The sequence below is a fragment of the Pogoniulus pusillus genome, chromosome Z (assembly GCF_015220805.1).
Source record: "Pogoniulus pusillus isolate bPogPus1 chromosome Z, bPogPus1.pri, whole genome shotgun sequence".
Lineage (NCBI taxonomy): Eukaryota > Metazoa > Chordata > Aves > Piciformes > Lybiidae > Pogoniulus > Pogoniulus pusillus.
In genome coordinates, this window is record NC_087309.1 from 1,158,313 (window position 1) to 1,176,933 (window position 18,621).

General features: G+C 41.2%; 1 protein-coding gene across 1 annotated transcript in view; it reads right to left on the bottom strand.

Moving 5' to 3' along the window:
* NDUFS4 (NADH:ubiquinone oxidoreductase subunit S4) overlaps positions 1 to 18,621 on the bottom strand; it is a 52,030-nt gene that overhangs the window by 22,762 nt on the left and 10,647 nt on the right. The window contains exon 2 of the mRNA XM_064140294.1: positions 7,657 to 7,735. Within this exon, the coding sequence (XP_063996364.1) occupies positions 7,657 to 7,735 (79 nt within the window). The remainder of the gene's footprint in view (positions 1 to 7,656; positions 7,736 to 18,621) is intronic.

The window sequence follows — 18,621 nt, forward strand, 5'->3', positions numbered from 1 at the left end:
GGCAACTACGGGCAAAACCTGTAGTTTTCTAAACTAAAGAACAGAATTACCTCATGCTGAAATTTAGTACTAAGGCAATATTTATCCCTCTCCAAACACAGCTAAAAGTGATGGTAATTTCTTTATTTGGACTGCCAGAGCTATAGAGAGCTTCTTTATCATGGGGAGTAACTTGTTGCCTGCAGACATTCCTTCAAAAAGCTCTTTATTGGTGCCCAGCCAACCGAGTTTTCTAAACCACTGCAAGTGTCATCAAACTACAACTGCTTATAAAAACAAGTTGTAGCAAGCAGCATAGGCTGAACTGAGCTAGGAGAGTCCAACTGAAGAGAGATTTAACTGCCAAACAGCAAAACACAGTGAATTTGCAGTACTAAAAATGTGTATGTTGCTAGATAATATGGTAACTACATACACAACCAAATATGAGTTTATACTGTCTTTAAGACCAACTGCAAAACATTTATATTAATACCTATTTATTTATACTAAAAAACAAGAAAATGACTGCAAAGAAATAAATCCATGCTCTGGCAAACCAGCGTGATGTACATGAAGTAAGAATTATTACCATCTCCAAAATCATTAACATTTTTAAATATTAAATTTCACATCATCTGCTTGACAGAGTTAGCCAAGACTACTCCAGAGAGTAGTACTTCTTAGTCTACATTTGGAAAAAAAAAAACAAAGGGGAAAGGGAGAAGAGAAAAATAACTTTAAACAAATAAAGTTTTGCATCAAAGTGCAGACTCACAAATAAACTGTAAGTGACTATAGAAAGTGGATGTGGAGATGCTGGAGTGCGTTCAAAGCAGGGCCAGGAGGATGCTCAGAGGCTGCAGCAGCTCTGCTGTGAGCACAGCCTGAAAGAGTTGGGGCTGTGCAGGCTGGAGCAAAGGAGGCTCCCAGGGGACCTTCTTGTGGCCTTCCAGCATCTGAAGGGGGCTGCAAAAAAGCTGGGGAGGGACTTCTGAGGTTGTGAGGGAGTGGCAGGAGTGGGGGGAATGGAGCAAAGCTGGAGGTGGGGAGAGTGAGGCTGGAGGTGAGGAGGAAGTTGTTGAGCAGGAGAGTGGTGAGAGGCTGGACTGGGTTGCCCAGGAAGGTGGTTGAGGCCCCATGGCTGGAGGTGTTTGAGGCCAGGCTGGCTGAGGCTGTGGGCAGCCTGCTCTAGGGTAGGGTGTCCCTGGGCATGGCAGGGGCTTGGAACTGGCTGGTCCCTTCCAACCTGACTGATTCTGTGATTTAACTTTATGAAAGTCTACTCTCAGACACTTTAATTAAAGCAGGTGTACGTGTACTTTCACTTGGAAACAGTCTTGCCTTGTGACTATTCTGTTCCTATTGAAAGAATGCATTTAATTTTGAAACAGCTCCAGAATGTGGTTTTATACCCTAAACATCCTCTACATTGGAAATCCTTCAAGTGCTAAACATTGCTAACTGCAGATGACCAAATGCACACCAAACACTAGGCACTGCACATGAGGTGCAACAAGAGGACAAGATACACTGTACTTTGTGTTCTATAACCCAACAGCAAACCTATTTTCTTGTACTTTGAATGCCAGGTACAACACAGCTCAAATAAACCAGTCTCCTGATTGCTTGACCCAACTGTGACAGAAGAAAGCACTTCTGACTACAGGCTTCAAATATAGGACTATTTTGTCTAAAGCCAGGAACTGTTACTCTAAACACTGGCAAAGTAACGGGCAGGAGGAAAGAAAACCACTTTTATTAACCTCATTTTGCAAAATATTATAGTTTCATTAATTTTCATTATTCTAAAACAAAACACTAGCTGCTGATCTAACTGAGAGGGAGAAAGAAAATGAAGGAACACAATCTTCAAGAGAGAAATTTAGGACTAGGAGAAGGGAATGGGCAACTCTGTCTGAAACCCCCCAGAGTCTTCCATTCTAGGTCTCTGCACAATTTGAGAATGACAACTCCCTATCACAGAGCCACACATAGAAGGTAACAAAAATTGCTAAGTTACATTCCTCATTTAAAGAGGAGTATTGTTCTGAGCTGAAACCTTTAAAGCAAAATGTTGAGTAAGCACTTGCAGTTAGACAATGAAAACATTATTCCAAACTCTTTCTTCCCCTATAGTTACTTTAGGAACAGACTGAACTTACCCTCAAGGAATAACCCGTAAGGGTTTATTCCTTCAAGGCAAGCATAATACCCCCAGTATTCTGAAATCCCAGAACACAGAATATCCACTCTATCCTTACTATCTGACACAGTGGTCATGCCTAGAGAATTCTTGGCTGAACGGTGGGTTTCAAGAAGAGGAAATCTATTAAGCCTGTCTTTAATAAAGGCACACTTTGCCAAGTGTTTCTCTCCACTCAGTTACAAAACCAGCTCCCATGCAGAGTCTTCAGATGCAATGTCACACTGTCTCGCACGTAATTTCATGACACATTGCTGCTTTGGCTTTCAGAGTGAAGTATATACTCATGGTTATTGGGAAAGGCTGCTAGCAAAGACGGCACTTTAAAAACATGTCAAAGCTTGATTTGCTGTGTCCTTCATTCCACAGCAGTATGGACAAGCAGACAGAGATCTAAAGAAGTGCCATTACACCAGGCTATTTTTCACTTTTTTGTGTATGTTATCTTGAGCTGCTGCATCATTATTGTTTATCAGAGTAAAGTCTATGCTTTTCTAATCAGAGGTTGTACAATTTCACTAACTTATAAGCATAGATACAATTTGGATTTGGATGGGGAACAAATTGTGACTCAGTCCAGAAAACAGCACGTGATGTTTGCTAATAATCGTGCCTTATAGAAAAAGTGGACTTGAGACTCTCCACAGCTTCTCTGCTGAAGAAGACTGTGCTCTGAGAACACTGAACACGTGGCTGCTCTTAGATTATGCAGTAACAAACACAACAGACACTAACTGCTACCTCTCCAGACCCAACAGAAAGCTGGTAAGATCCTTGACACCTATTTCACACTATTATTAGAGTCATAAAACCATTTACATTAGAGAAGAACTCTAACATTAAAAAGTCCTGTTCAATATCTTTATTGATGACCTGGACCAGAGAATTGAGTCCAGCATCACTAAGTTTGCAGATGACACCAAGCTAGGAGCAGCTATGGAGCTGTTAGAGGGTAGGAGAGCCCTGCAGAGGGACCTGGCCAGGCTGGATGGGTGGGCAGAGGCCAAGGGGATGAGATTGAACAAGGCCAAGGGCAGGGCTCTGCACTTTGGCCACAACAACCCCAAGCAGCACTACAGGCTGGGGCCAGAGTGGCTGAGAGCAGCCAGGCAGAGAGGGAGCTGGGGGTGCTGGGAGAGAGGAGCCGAAGAGGAGGCAGCAGTGCCCAGGTGGGCAGCAGAGCCAATGGCATCCTGGGCTGGCTGAGGAGCAGTGTGGGCAGCAGGACAAGGGAGGTTCTTCTGCCCCTGTGCTCAGCACTGCTCAGGACACCCCTTGAGTGCTGTGTCCAGTTGTGGGCTCCTCCATTCAAGAGAGATGTTGAGGTGCTGGAAGGTGTTGAGAGAAGGGCAGCAAGGCTGGGAGGGGCCTGGAGCAGAGCCCTGTGAGGAGAGGCTGAGGAAGCTGGGGGTGTGCAGCCTGCAGCAGAGGAGGCTCAGGGCAGAGCTCATTGCTGCCTGCAGCTGCCTGCAGAGAGGCTGTATCCAGGTGGGGTTAGGCTCTGCTGCCAGGCACCCAGCAACAGAACAAGGAAGCTCTTCACAGAGAGAGTGATTGGCATTGGAATGGGCTGCCCAGGGAGGTGGTAGAGTCACCATCCCTGGAGGTGTTGAAGAAAAGCCTGGATGAGGCACTTAGTGCCATGGTCTGGTTGACTGGATAGGGCTGGGTGCTAGGTTGGACTGGATGATCTTGGAGGTGTCTTCTAACCTGCTTGATTCTATGCCACATCATCAAGTTGTGGCAGGGGAGGTCTAGGCTGGATGTTAGGAGGAAGTTGTTGTCAGAGAGTGTGATTGGCATTGGAGTGGGCTGCCCAGGGAGGTGGTGGAGTTGCTGTCCCTGAAGGTGTTTAACCTGACCAAGTGGAAGCTGTCCCCACCCATGGCAGGGGAGTTGGAACTAGACAACCTTTCATGCCTCTTTCAAAACAAATAATTCTCAGATTCTGTGACTCTATATATATTGGTATTATTTAACTACTACAAAAGGCCTTTCATTATCATTATTATTATTATTATTATTATTATTATTATTATTATTATTATTATCTGGGGGTAGCTCAGAGTTGCAAACAGGAACTTTCTCAAAGACACCTAGCCTGCAGAAACTCCGTGCTACGCACCCACCATGCAGCATTACCAGCTGCGCTTTTAAAGAACCTCTGCTGAACTGGATGTCTTTCAGTTACACAAACAATATTAATGCACTTTATGAACAATGACTAAAAAAAATCACAGTACTTTAAAATACTTCAAATGCCCATTCCAGGCAAATTCCTGAAGCTTTTTATACTGATGAAGATGGAAACTGTATCATGGCATAGGCAGGAACAGTTAAATCATTTAGAATATTGCCTCAGGAAGATCTGCTCCCCACAGTCTTTGTCCTCTATAGACCAATTTTCTACTTCAGGCAGGGTCTGGAAAGAGTAGTTTTCATACAGCTATTTGTCTAGACTCTTGGAATATGACCTAGCTGGTGGCCAGCGATTCAAAATGTGATGCAAGAACTCTGTTTCTGGTTAGCTGTGTTCATTTTGTATGCTGTTTTCTACAGTTTCAAGTGGTTGTTAGAAGTCACTTTGTTCACTACTCACTGAAAACAAGTTGTAACTGAGACGAATGATTTCTTGGATGTGTTCTACACAAGGTAAGTATTTAACTCCTTTTATATCTAGGAGTCTCATTTTTTCCTAATATGAAAAATTAATGTGGTCTAAACTACTCTATTTTCTACTATTTAATTAGAACTCATTTTCTTGTTGCATTCAACATGCGCTGTGCTGCAGTAAGAAGGTGATGAACTACTGCTTAACAACTGAATGCCAGAATGCTCTTTCCCCTTCTATTTCATTTGTGTTTCCCAAGACAAGGAATATTTTAGTACTTACAGCACCAAATGGGACTCCAGATAATTCAAAGGAATCCTTTTGCTAAGTTGTAGCATATGAATGTACACATAGGAATACAAGGTCTATAAAAGCACTTGAAATAGACAGATTAATTCAACTACAATATGCAGTTAGAAGTTTGCAATATCCACAGTATTACTCTTCTAGCCTTGCAAATGTAACCCACAGAGGAGTACAGTTGCAAAACAAATTACAAGACAAGCATGGCAAACAAGACTATCGCAGCTTCCAGCTGTTCTTCCTTCTTCTTACTAGTATGCATGTAAAAACCACCTCTAAGGTTGATGTTGAGCTTAAAAAAAAAGAAACACATCCCCCCCTAAAAAAATTATGGAAAAGCAAATTAATTCACTGAAATAGAGTTTCATGATTTCTAACAATGAGATACATATATCTGGCAGTAACAGGAGGAATCTTTCTTAGTTTAAAGCTATGCGTCAACCTATAGCATACAGGTTAATCACAATTTGCATAATTTAAAAACCAGATAATTCAAGTAATGTGTCACATTAGTTTTAATGGGCTATATCAGTTTTAATATAATTAATCCTACTTTAAATTCAGAAACATACTGCAACAAGCTGGAATGAGTTTGTGCAATACTCTACCTTTTCAAGAGGTTTAACATGTGTCTAGAGAGCTTCTCCTTACCCTGAAAGCTGAGAACTACATCGACCATCTTTGTGAAGATTTCTGATAATGGCATATTCATTTTTGCTCATTAATAGAGCATCAATTATTGTCTACAGCATTATGGGAACCTCTCAAAAGACTTAATTACATCTGGAAATGAATAATTTAAAATATCATTCTAATTTTCTATCGTTTTGCTGCTTCAGGCCTTACAACAACACGCATCTAGAATGCCTACGTACAGACACAACATTGGAGGAAAGTATTATTCAGCCAGACACGTAGCCTAACGCTTGAAAGACTTGAGGATAAAACAATCATTTAGGTACATTATAGGTATCAATTAAATAAAGTCATGATATGGCTATTATGACACATGGGAAAAAACCCTCACCCTGCAAATTCTTCACCTTGATGAGAAAATATGACAACGCTAGAAATACCCACTTCACTTAAAATTCAATTACACTAAGAGAACAGAATAGTTATCTTTCAAATTAGTATCACTTAAACTCAAATGGAAGTACAAACAGGCTAATGTACAGCTCTAACCTAGGAAAATGTACATTTAAATGCAAGATTTTGTGATCCTTCTTCACAGTGTAGTCTCTCTTTTGGATCTATGTACCCATCACCTGAGGTTACAAGAAAGAAATGTGATACTGTAAATTCAGGCATTGCAAAACCTCTGTTTAGATTTTTTCCTATGTTAAAGAACAGTCCTACAATAATCAAATGCAATACATCATTTGTTTAGGCAAATGTAGGTCTATTGACTTGGTTAATCTTAGGTACACAGTGACACATGAACTCTTATACATTAAATGAAATTTCCTGAATCCTGTTACACAACCAGATTAGCAACAGAATCAAGTTCACCAGAATGCTGGTGGGTCTTGCCTTGTTTTTTAAACCTAAAATTATACTATCAGTTTTGAAATAGAAGGAAAAAAGTTTATGAAAGAACTTTTTTTATTTTCTAACTGAGTAGATTATTATTCCTATATTCATTACAAAGCATGGGAAAAAAAGAAAAGAAAAATGCCCTAAAGAGTAGTTGAAGTAGGTGCATTTTTTTTTCAACAGCCTGTTAAACTTCAGCTGTCTCAACTTGGAGTTATCATTACAAATGTTCAGTTTATAAATACAAAATCCAAATATTTCTTAAGTAGTAAATGTAGCTTCAGGGATCCAAGGAAGCACACACAAGATGAACTGTCTGGTCCATAGGATGGGAATTTGTTTTCCTGAAGATCCAGAATTGATATGAAATCCAATGAAAGGCATGCTTCTGCTGTGACGCATTCCCCCCAGAAGCCTTACAAAAATTATACTATTGAATAATGTAAACATAAGTGTCAGGTTGCATCTAGAGTAACAGACCACACATTATGGAAGAACTTGCAAGAAAAGATTGCCAAATTTCTGATCTGCTACTGATTAGCAGAAGAATGTTATGCATTTGCTCCTAGTGGTAATCTAACCTTCATGCATATTCAAAAGCTGGAGTATACGTCCATAGTAACGGCAATCTCGCAATGACGCTCCTATACTCAATTTCTTTGGGAATATGGATCCTAACGAAGACAATTTCAGGAAGCTTGCAAATTCTTTGTAACATAAAAAAAAACCTGCCCATTTTCAGAAAGAGCAAACACTTTAAATTGCAGCTCCTACTGGTCCTTGGCCATAACACAACAATAATAAACAAGGTACTCATTATTTTACAATGCTTAACACTTTGAACGCCTTATCTCCTTGGCATACTAATGTTTCACTTTCAAAAATGTATCAAGGACTGTTGCTTTGTAGTTCACATTTATATGGCTTTCCTAGAAGAACACAGAACACCATACTGAATGCCTATTGTGCAGAAACAGCCCTCAAGGCTGTATCATTGCAGCATGCAGTAGAAAACCCTTACCAATTTTTCATCAACTGTGATGAGTTGCGTGTCTCGAGTTTGGTCCTGTGCCAGCCGCCATGTGGAAGTGCTCAGTGACCTGCGGTGCAAGACTTGAAGTTAAAAAATGATTCATGCAATGAGAAAATAGAGGCAGACAAATCTTACATAAACAAGTTACTTTAACAATATCCGTCTTGTAAAAAAAATTGAAGCGGGAGAGATGAGGGCACAAAAATCCTTCTTCTCCCCAATTAGTTCTGTCTGCTGAGTTTTTGGCAGACTCCCACTTAGCAGTTCACAACAGGCTGCACTTTATGTCAGCCTACAGGCTCTCTGTCACAGAGAGACTGCCAGTGGCAAGGACTGTACTGCTCTATATGAACGTACAGTAGCTGGTTTGTCACGAACAGACAGAAAAATACAAGGTTGCTGCAAGCATTGTGAAACTGTGATCCCTAAAATGATGGCATCAGAGGAAAAAGTCTATTTGTGGTGGTAGAGCTCCGGTTCTACACTTAATCAAAAGAACATTGTTAAAAATATTAGAAAGTTAGAAGGAAAAAAAGAGTCAACAAAATAAACAAAGAAAAGAACAACACAAAACCTGTGCTGGTAATTCAAACAGAATTTCCTCAACTTCAGTGGGCAAAGCTCATTGCTATTTTGCTTAACGTCTACATCAGTACGGCTCACCTCATTTGTTTCTCAAATATATGATTAATCTGCTTGTGCAATGACTAAACCTGCAAGGTCCAGATGGAAACACAGAAGCCAATTCTACACTGCTGAACTAAAAAAGTAAAACTTGCTCTTAATTTGTATTATTTCACTAACGCTAGGATCGGGCCCTCTGAGTACAAACCATCTTCTGGCAAAATAATGTAACAGCAAGCAAAACCAAGCCAGAAAGCCCAATTCTCTGAGCTAATAGTGTGCTTCACATTTAATTAAGGTCATTTTAAACAAATGAGGCACAAAAATGCAAGAATATAGACAAGTGAACAGTAACAGGGACTAAAAGCCACATTAGTTTCAATTGTCCTTCAGATTACCTACTGTGGGAAGCCAGACATACTTGCAGATGCAAATCAACTTGAAGATTTTGTGTATGAAATACTTGCAACCATGCTTCTAGTAAATTAATGCTAGGTTTGAGCACCACCTCTGGAAAACAGCACAGCTTTTAAAGCCAAACTGCATGGCTTTCAGAAAACCTATAGAACCATCCAAACTAACTCCTCCCCACCGAAACTGTAACTGTTAACTAGCCAGTAACAAGAAATGTGTCTTGGGACCAGGTAACTTGCACATAATCACATAATCTCAATAGAATTAAAAGCGTTCATCTCCGACCTACAGCATTCTACTGATTCATGGAAACATAGAAGACCTAATTGAGGTGGAATACATACCACTACTATGTCTTCTAATCTCAAATCCCTCATTTTTTACTGATTATGATGAGGATTTATTTGAAGACATGAACTTGATAACATCCTTAACTCGATAATGAACTTAATCATCTCACTGCATTGGATTTTACTAAACACCTATTTAATGTTCAGAGAATAACAACATAGTGAAGTTTTTAGGCGGTAAAACATACACTAGAAAGGAATTTGAAATTAGCGACCATAAAGAAAGTCACAAGAATCTTACAGAATTAAGCACCTGGAACAAAGATCAGTTCTGTAACATTTCAGATGTGGATTGCCACAAATTCTCTTCATGCAGATCACACACTATGAAATTACCTTCAATTTTCCAATAACAACTTCAAAAAGTCTTCCTACTACAAAGAACAAAAGGTACAAAGTTCATAGAATCATGGAACTTTATGATACTTCTACATCAAATGACAACATTCTAATGAATCTGGAAGGGTACTTTGAAGAATAAGGCAAAGATTTCAAGTGCAAGGGAACACAGGAATTTAAGAAACACCGAAATGATAACTACTCTGCTAGTTCCAGGTCTGCATGGCAAAAGAGCTTCTGTCTCAACATTTTTTTAATTTGTACATGGGAAACAATACACCATAAAAACACAGAATCATAGAATCATCCATGTTGGAAGAGACCTTCAAGCTCAGCCAGTCCAACCTAGCACCCAGCCCTGTGCAGTTGACCAGACCATGGCACTAAGTGCCCCAGCCAGGCTTGGCTCCAACACCTCCAGGCATAGCCACTCCACCACCTCCCTGGGCAGCCCATTCCAATGCCAATCACTCTCTCTGCCAGGAACTTCCTCCTAACATCCAGTCTAGACTTCCCCTGGCACAACTTGAGGCTGTGGCCACAAGACACTACAGATAGTACATACAGATACTATGAGATGGTCCTTATTCAAAAACACGTCAAGAGAGGTTATCCCGAAAGCCTTTAGAACAGCCCTGAGACCAGCAGGAACACACTCAAGTTCCAGTGGCCAGCAGACAGAGCCACAAATTTCTAACATCAAACAAGGCAAAAACATTGCAATGTAAAAATGAGTTTCCCCCCGCCCACTCCAGGAATCTGTTATCGAAGCAGCATTCCACAGGTATTCTAAAACTTTGTGTGATACAATGCTCTCTACCAGAAATTATTATATGGACAAGGAAGGACATTTGATTATGCAACCAAACTGTTCCTTTCAGGAAAGAAAATAAACTGTGAATCAAATTCTCTGAACCTTGCTCTATGGAAGGGTCTGACAAATATGTACAAGATTCAAGTATGCCAGAACTGAAGTAAATAAGGCTGATGAGAATCATACTTTTTCTTGTAATTTAAGTGCAATTTGGAACAAAGTTTAGCACAATTCTGTTTGAATTTTGTTGGATTTGGCTTGTTTGTTTTGGGGGCTTTTTGTGTGTGTTTGGATAGCTGAGGTTTGTTTTGCAGCTTCTGGGTTTGGGGTTTTGTTTGTTTTTAATCTGGAAAATCATTAATCAGCTATTATTGTAAAATATAAATGTTATGCCCTATCAAAATTATGTCCACTCAGCACTGTGCTATTTGATATTCTCTTCACTCAGATGATAGCTCATTTTTTAATTTCTGCATTTGCAGGGAAAAAAAATAATTCAAAAAACATATCATTATAGCTAACAGGGAAGAGAAGGGTAAAAATCCCACCAGACCAAATGGTGGGCAGAATCTCTGAGATACCTCTATACAGCATACAGAAAGCTGATTGTTATTTTTTTTGCACAGTATGTCTCTGTCAGCTGCAGTAAATTGCAAAGCATCACACCATACAGCTTCCCAGGATGTTTTAGCTCTTCTACCACAGTCAAGTTCTGCTCCTCTTGATCATTTTCCAAGCCATTTTTCTGGACTACACCATCCTGAAAAGAAACCAAATGTTCCTATAGTTTCTGACCGTTTATTTTTCTTTAACATCTAGCCCCCTGTCCATCTCTGGATTGCACTGAGTTGGAAAGAGTAAGGACTTAAGGACTTTCCTTAAGATCCTCCTGTTTGGAAAGTGGCTGAAAACTAGGAATGGGACCCAAGTCCATGGAGTCTCTGTAAAAATATCTGTCAATATTTCTATTTGTTGCATCTCTCATAGGAAAGCTACCTGGAGCTTAAAAATACCAGAAACTCCAAAATACCACTTTTTTAAAAGTAAATGGAAAGTGTTACTTGATTCCCAGAACACTTGTTTAGTTTTCAACAGGTTTAATTGCAATTTGTTCCTAATGTGAGGCACTGAACTGAGGAGATAACCAGGAAACAGGCCTCTTTCACACAACCCTCTCTTTTCCAAGTCCCACGAGTATCATTTCATCACTCAAGTTTCTCCTTAGAAATTGTGTAAACTTTAAAACATTAATTCACCTTCAAATTAAATAAATATGCAAACTAAATTACTTAAGTGACCACTAGATTTACTTGTACTCACCAAAGCAATTCTCACAAAATTCCCAATTAACATTTTCCTCTGTCCACATCCGCACTGACCTTAAGGCAGCTTTCATGCAGGATAAACATGCAGAGGTATAAAACTCAGTCTGTAAAGTTACCGTCTCAAAAAGTTCTTCTTCTCAGACTGGACATAAGGAGGAAGTTGTTCAGCATGAGAGTGGTGAGAGCCCAGAACTGGTTGCCCAGGGAGGTGGTTGGGACCCCATCCCTGGAGGTGTTTAAGTCCAGACTGGATGAGGCTCTAGCCAGCCTGATCAAGGGTAGGGTGTCCCTGCCCATGGCAGGGGCATTGGACCTATATGATCCTTGTGGTCCCTTCCAACCCCGACTGATTCTATGATTCTTTCTTCAGCTAATGATCTCCAGAAAGGAAATCTGCTTTCTTCCTGTCTTTTTGTAAGCAATATGGGTCCATGCTACCCTGTTTTGCCTTTCTGTGACTGCTTACACATTAGTTTTTTTCTGTCTTGTCAAAACACCTTGGAATAAGGCCTTAAGAGCAGCAAGTTCCATCTCCTCCTCTGTTTCAAGACTGATCAGACTCTGATTTAAAATTACTACACAGAGAATACTTTAAATAATAAGACCAGCAATATAATTCTAAAGTTCAAGAAGTTGTGCATATAATGGCAAGCAACTACAAACCCAAACATCTTCTAGACTTACTGAGGTCCATTCAAAACAGATCAGACAAACTCTCCTTACAGCTAGTATCTAATAAAGAGAGTATGACAAGACTTGAAGCTGGCCACAGCTAAACTGTGGATCTGAAGAAACATTTTCTTATGGTGAGCTCCCTAGTGATAAATAAACAAGCTTTTGAATGCAAAAGCCTGGGTTTACTAGAATAGCCAGCCTTTTAAAACAAAACCCTTTTGTTATGCAGACAAAGTAAAATTAAGGTTCACAGAAAAAGTAATTTACATCCTTTGTGATCCTGCAGATACTTTCGGTGGTGGTGAAAGTCTTCACAGCGATTCAGACAAAAAAAGATTCTTCTCTTGCTTAAGTTTGTCTTTCTGGGCCTCTTCCTTCAGATGCATCTGGCGTCACACGCTACCTTCCTTGCCTCCCTCAAATTGACTAAGTCACTCTGCTACTGTAAGTTTTCTCTTTGTTCTCTACATGTTGCACCTCTCAAACAAATACAGAAGTGTTTTCACAAACACGGATAACTTGGCATGAACACATACAGTAACTGCTTTGGCTACACAGACCATCACTCAACTTGTTATTTGGTTTGTAATTACAAAACTGGCATTTTCTACCCACCTCATGCCCCTGTTGTTGGACATCTGAATTCCTTATACTTGACGATCCTGTATTATAATGTAATGCTATAATAGTTTCATTCTTTATATAATTATATCCTTTACTTGTACTAATTTCTGAAGTTTACTTAAAAAGCAACATTGCATGATGCAATCCTATCCTAATCATCAATCATAGTCCAGCCCCAGCATGAACTCTGTTTTAATATCTGCTATAATGCAATACGCTTTAATGATATTGCTGGGTTCCACTGTTAGGAATTTTTAAAGGATCACTTTTTCTTCCTGTCCTGGGTTAATCTTCTTCACAAGAAGTTGGGAGGGACCACACTCAGGACAGCCAGCTGAACCAACCAGTGGAGGATTCCACACAGTACAACCCTATTCCTGCTGTATAAAAGGAGTGGCTGGCCCAAGCAGCATCTGGAAGCAGGCTTTGGCACAGGCAGAAAAGCTATAGCGCGTCAAGTGAGGGTGCCACATTTTGTATTACCCAGCTTATCTGTTACTATTTTACCATTGCTGCTCCTTGAGTGAGCAGCTGCAGAGAGGTCAGGTGTGGCTGGGCACCATGAAACTAAGGCAGCGCAGCATTCTATAGAGAGGCATTATTAGACATGAACATTGTCTAGACTGGGTTAGAGCTACAACTTGTTATCTTAGATTCTCACATAAATCTAAATACCTTTTATACAGCGTGGAGAGACTGGAGCAGGAATTTTGCAATGACTGTGTTACACAGTCTTATTAAATACTTGTAAAAACACTTTTACCTCAGCTCAGCAACATGGAATGAATAAATGGCGATCTCTAGTGAGAATGTGAACTTGCAGAGTTCAGAAACTTCTGGATGTATCACGTACCCTGGAAAAATAAAGATGTGGTCATCTAACCACATCTTCATCAAGAAGTGTGTACTTCCCTCCACCACCATCTGCCATTCCAGCAAAGTCATGAACGGGTTTCACAACACCTCTGCTACACAAATGGTGTGGTCCATTGAGAAGCCACTGGAAGTTCTCCAGTCTTCAGTTTAATGCTCAGCACCAGGTCTTCTCACCACTGTGAATTAAGGATGTAGTAGAGTTCCCTGCTACAGGGGATGTGTTTATGTCTTCTCTTTCCTTCTTGTATTAGAAGCCTCAGCTCTGCTGATGTCAGTAACCAATTCTGTTGAACTGGAGAAACTGAACAGTAAAAAAATGGAAAGTGAAATTCTTTTGTGACACCAGGATGAAAGATATTAATACATCTGCCTTGAACATTTACCACGGTAGTTTTGGATCCAATCTCTAAAAATTCAAGAAATTTGAGCTTTTCAAATATTTATGCTTAATCTCTACATACATTTCTTCTTTAGCCACATACACATGAAGTTACATGGAAGCTTTGCAGAAGGGAATGTGTGCCACAGAGCTTCCAGAAACGTGAGGAGAATTCCACACAAGCCTAGTGGAAGGTGATAAACAGCCATACTTAGAAGGTGCGAATGTGCCATCCACAAAGAGCAATGGCTGCGACCAGCATGTTACACAGCACCTGGACCTGAAAACCTGTACTTACCGAATCTAATTCAGTACAGGAGGTTTAATTCACTACACTAAAATAGGCTACTTGACTCCTTTGTGTAACTGTTTGATCTATTAGCACCCCCTTTTGGTCGACTCTTGGAGATATGTTAAAGAAAACCAGATCTTGCAGCATGGGTAAGCATCACAACATCAAGGTATCTTGAAGAAAACCTCAAGTGCCTCACAAAGATGAAGGCAATCGTTATGAATTAAGTCTAAATGGCGGTGATAGTGAGTGGCTGGGACATCAGCAGATGCAATATACATATATGCACAAGCTGTGATGAACCCTTCGATATATTGGAAAGATTTTAAAAAAAAAGGTTGGTTTTCTAAGAACAACTAACATTATGGCACTAATGAGGAATAACATAAGCTTCAGGGTTTACAGACACCAAAAAGATGTTATACTCTAAACAAAAAACCCAGGGAAGCACTGCCAGCTCAGAATTTCCACAGCACCCAACCTAGTCACGTATCACAATCAAGTAGCCTAAAACCAAATGAGTACGATGTTCTTTCATATAAAATATGAACATTAATGACTGCCTGCTATACAATGTCAAATGCAGTAGAAACCACAGTATTCAGCCCCAATACCATACATTTTTATAAAGGCAACTCGCAAAGTGGAACTTGAAAGAGATGAACTCTAAGAGTGGGATAACATTTCCTCATTATTCCTTCCTTCTAGCAGTTCTCTGCAAGTCTCAGGCTGATACTAGACTGTTTCTCAATGTGCTTGGATGCAACTAAACTTCTGAATAAAGTTATGCCAGTGTTTCTAGGCCCCTGTATACACGTGACCCAAAGTATGCCAGCAGTCTCTTCCAGATTACAGCAAACAGGCTCAAAACACTTTTGAGAGAGAGGCTTAACGCACTAAGAATAAAATGACCCCAAAACATTTAAATACTACTGCCACCCACGCAGTTACTGATCAGCAATTTCATTACACAGTACTCCTCAAACCAGGTCTTGACCTTGTGCTATCTGAGAACACCACGTTGTGAGACAGTGGAAAGCTCTTGCAGATAAATCAGATGAAAGCCAAGGAATACTGGAAATATTGCACAGCCCACATCAACCACCAACTGATTCTATGATTTTTACATTATCTGGTTAGAAAGCCTAAGAAAGTTAAAAAAGAAGACAGAAAAGTTACGTAGGGACTAAAGACAAAATACACAGGTGAAGTATTTGTTCTGTCTGTGCTTTCCAAATGTCAAATTCCTACACACACACCCCACACACATTCCAGCATTCATACGAGACAGTAACTAAGAACTGTGCTCTACCTATAGTTTGAATGACAAAAGTCAAAGGGTTTAATTCTGAAATTGTGAGGAGTTAAACTAATGTTCCACAACCCACCTCTGTCTGAGGGAAGTTTCTGCATTTCGAACAAGTGCCTTTGAATCACGTAAAACTGAACAACACAAAACAAACAGAGAGTAAAGTATCCTCTGTGTTTCCAAACTCACTTACGGCATGGTATGGTCCTGCATTTCACCCTTATCCTTTCCTCTTGACTTGGCTTTTCTTTTTGACTGTGCTACAGACTTAACTAATACACACTCTAATAATCTAAGGTGACAGCAAGGCCTGCAAAACATGGTATGTAATGGCAGGCAACTAGTGTTTAGTGCCCTGAGTCACTCAAACCGTGAACTGCTGCACGGTCATGGTTTTAAACCCAGCCGCAGACAAGCACCACGCGGGTGCTCAGGACAACTGCCTCTCCATGCCCTGCCCCAGGAGCAGGGAGAGGAGAAAGTAGGAGCAAAATGCAAAACCCTGGGGCCTGGTATGAGGAAGGCTTAACAAAACAAAGTAAAACTAAACAACTGGAATTGTAACAACACTAGAGGAAACAACGTATAAAAACGAGTAACGCAAAACACGACACCATCATCCACCCATATGCCAAAACAAACTGTGCCGGAGAACCACCAAGACTGCCCGTGCCAGCCCTCCTCTTCAGTGGGCATGGGGTCATACAGTAAGAACACACGCCACTGGCTGGCTCTGCCGGCTACCCTGGGTGTGGCCCATCCCGACTTCTTGTCAAGAAAGTTAACTCTACTCTAGACAAACCCATCACGCAACTTAATTAGCCATTCTCACTCCAAACCAGACAGCCTCGCAGCACACTGCAGGCATCTCCATCCTCCTGCACCACCCACGTGGTGCATGCAGGTCCTGGGGCAAATGCAGTGCTCTGGGTTCACTTTTGTCTGAAGCTGGACTAACCCAGATTGTCCTCTGTAATTTATTAATGTGCACTATGGGGACTTTAACCTCTGCTGCAGTGCATGGGAATTTTGACTGGGCAGGGCCAGATCAAGTGGCAGATCCTCTGGTCTTAACTAACCAGGTAGCTTGTACCAAATGCTTGATCCAATTTTTAAAGGTCCTACCCCACATTGCTTTCAGGGTAGGTTTTTATCATTCTACTGTAGTGTTCAATTTTCCCAGTGGCTGGTACACCCACTCAATGTCATGCCTCTTGGCTGAGGTTTCTAGCAGACTCTTTTGAAAACTAGTCACACTGTCTGATTCAATTCTTTCTGGGGTGTCATGTCACCATAAGGTTTACTTTTCAAGGTCCACAACAATGCCCCAGGGCATGGGGGAGTTTTCCACCCATCCAGTAGTTGCTACCACCATTATGAACACAGAGCACTTGCCTTGACAGGCTTGTGGGATTCTGATGTAGCCAATCTGTCAGACCTCTCCATATCTAGATTTCAACCATTGCTCCCTGTATCACAGAGGCTTTAACTGTTTGGCTTGCTTGACTGCAGCATGTTTCACATTCATGGATAACCTGTGTGATAGTGTCCATGGTTAAGCACACCCCTTGGCCTTATCATAGAATCACAGAATCAACCAGGTTGGAAGAGAGCTCCAAGCTCAGCCAGCACAACCTAGCACCCAGCCCTAGACAATCAACCAGACCATGGCACTAAGTGCCCCAGCCAGGCTTGGCTTCAACACCTCCAGCCACGGCCACTCCACCACCTCCCTGGGCAGCCCATTCCAATGCCAATCACTCTCTCTGACAACAACTTCCTCCTAACATTGGGCTCATCTATGCTGCATCACTTAATGATCTGAGGTGTCATGGGCCCAACAAGCTATAAATAACTCACCCTTGCATTGCCAGTCCAAATCCACCTAAGCACCTTCAGTCTTAGCAGTCTGATCCATCCACTGATTGTTTTGATGCTCTTCAGCAGCCCGACTCTTGGGTACACATGCATCCACGTGACATACTTTCACCACCAGGTTCTCCACACAGGCAGCAATGTCTTGTCATAATTCACAACAGTGCAGGCAGTTGCCACTCTATGTAAAGCACTGGATATCATACCTGCTCCACAATACTTATGGCTAGTTGGATGTATAACACCTTTGCAAACTGAGTTGATACAGCTTTTCCTTCCACAGCTTCAGCAACTTGTCATGCAAGACACCACAAATTAGCTATTCACCTTTAGCATTTCCCCACAAGTCTTATCAGTGAATAGGACATATCACTTCCAATTACCTGGCAGTCATGCATTGGGGACTCACAGGCATGTGTTTCCTACCCGTCCATATCCAAAATCTTTGCCCTCTAGCCAGTTTGTGATTACTTCCAAGACTTCTGGACAGCCAGGGCTCCCTGTTCAAGCTCATTAAGCTATCAGTGCAACCCACTTACTCCACATAGCATCACGGGTAGAGGAGACTCTCCCTTTGAACATCAGCCCAGCCCTGGCACACGGGTTGCTAAGAGGAGTCTGCTTCTGTACAAACCACTTTCAAAGCTGCTCAAACTCCTTCGTATGTTGCCAGTATCTCTTCTGCTGGAGTGAACTGGCTGCGGATCCTTTGTATGCCTGACATCAAAATCCTAGGGGTTGGCCTCAGGACTCACCAGGTGTTCTCTGCCACAGGCTCAAAGTAGGCCCATTCTTCCTGGCTATGGTGTAAAGCAAATTATTAATACTTTGTCCTGGCCAGACTGCTCCAAGGACTACTGCACGCACAACCTCCTTTTTCATTTGTTCAAAGACTTGTCACTCCTCAGGGCATTAAAAATCCTTCTTGCAGGTAATCTGGTATAGAGGATTCACAATCTGATAGTCAGGGATATGTATCCTCCAGAACCCCACCAGAGCCGAGGACACCTTAATCTCCTCTGTAGTGGTGCAGAGACGAAGCCAGTGTGTTGTTAGT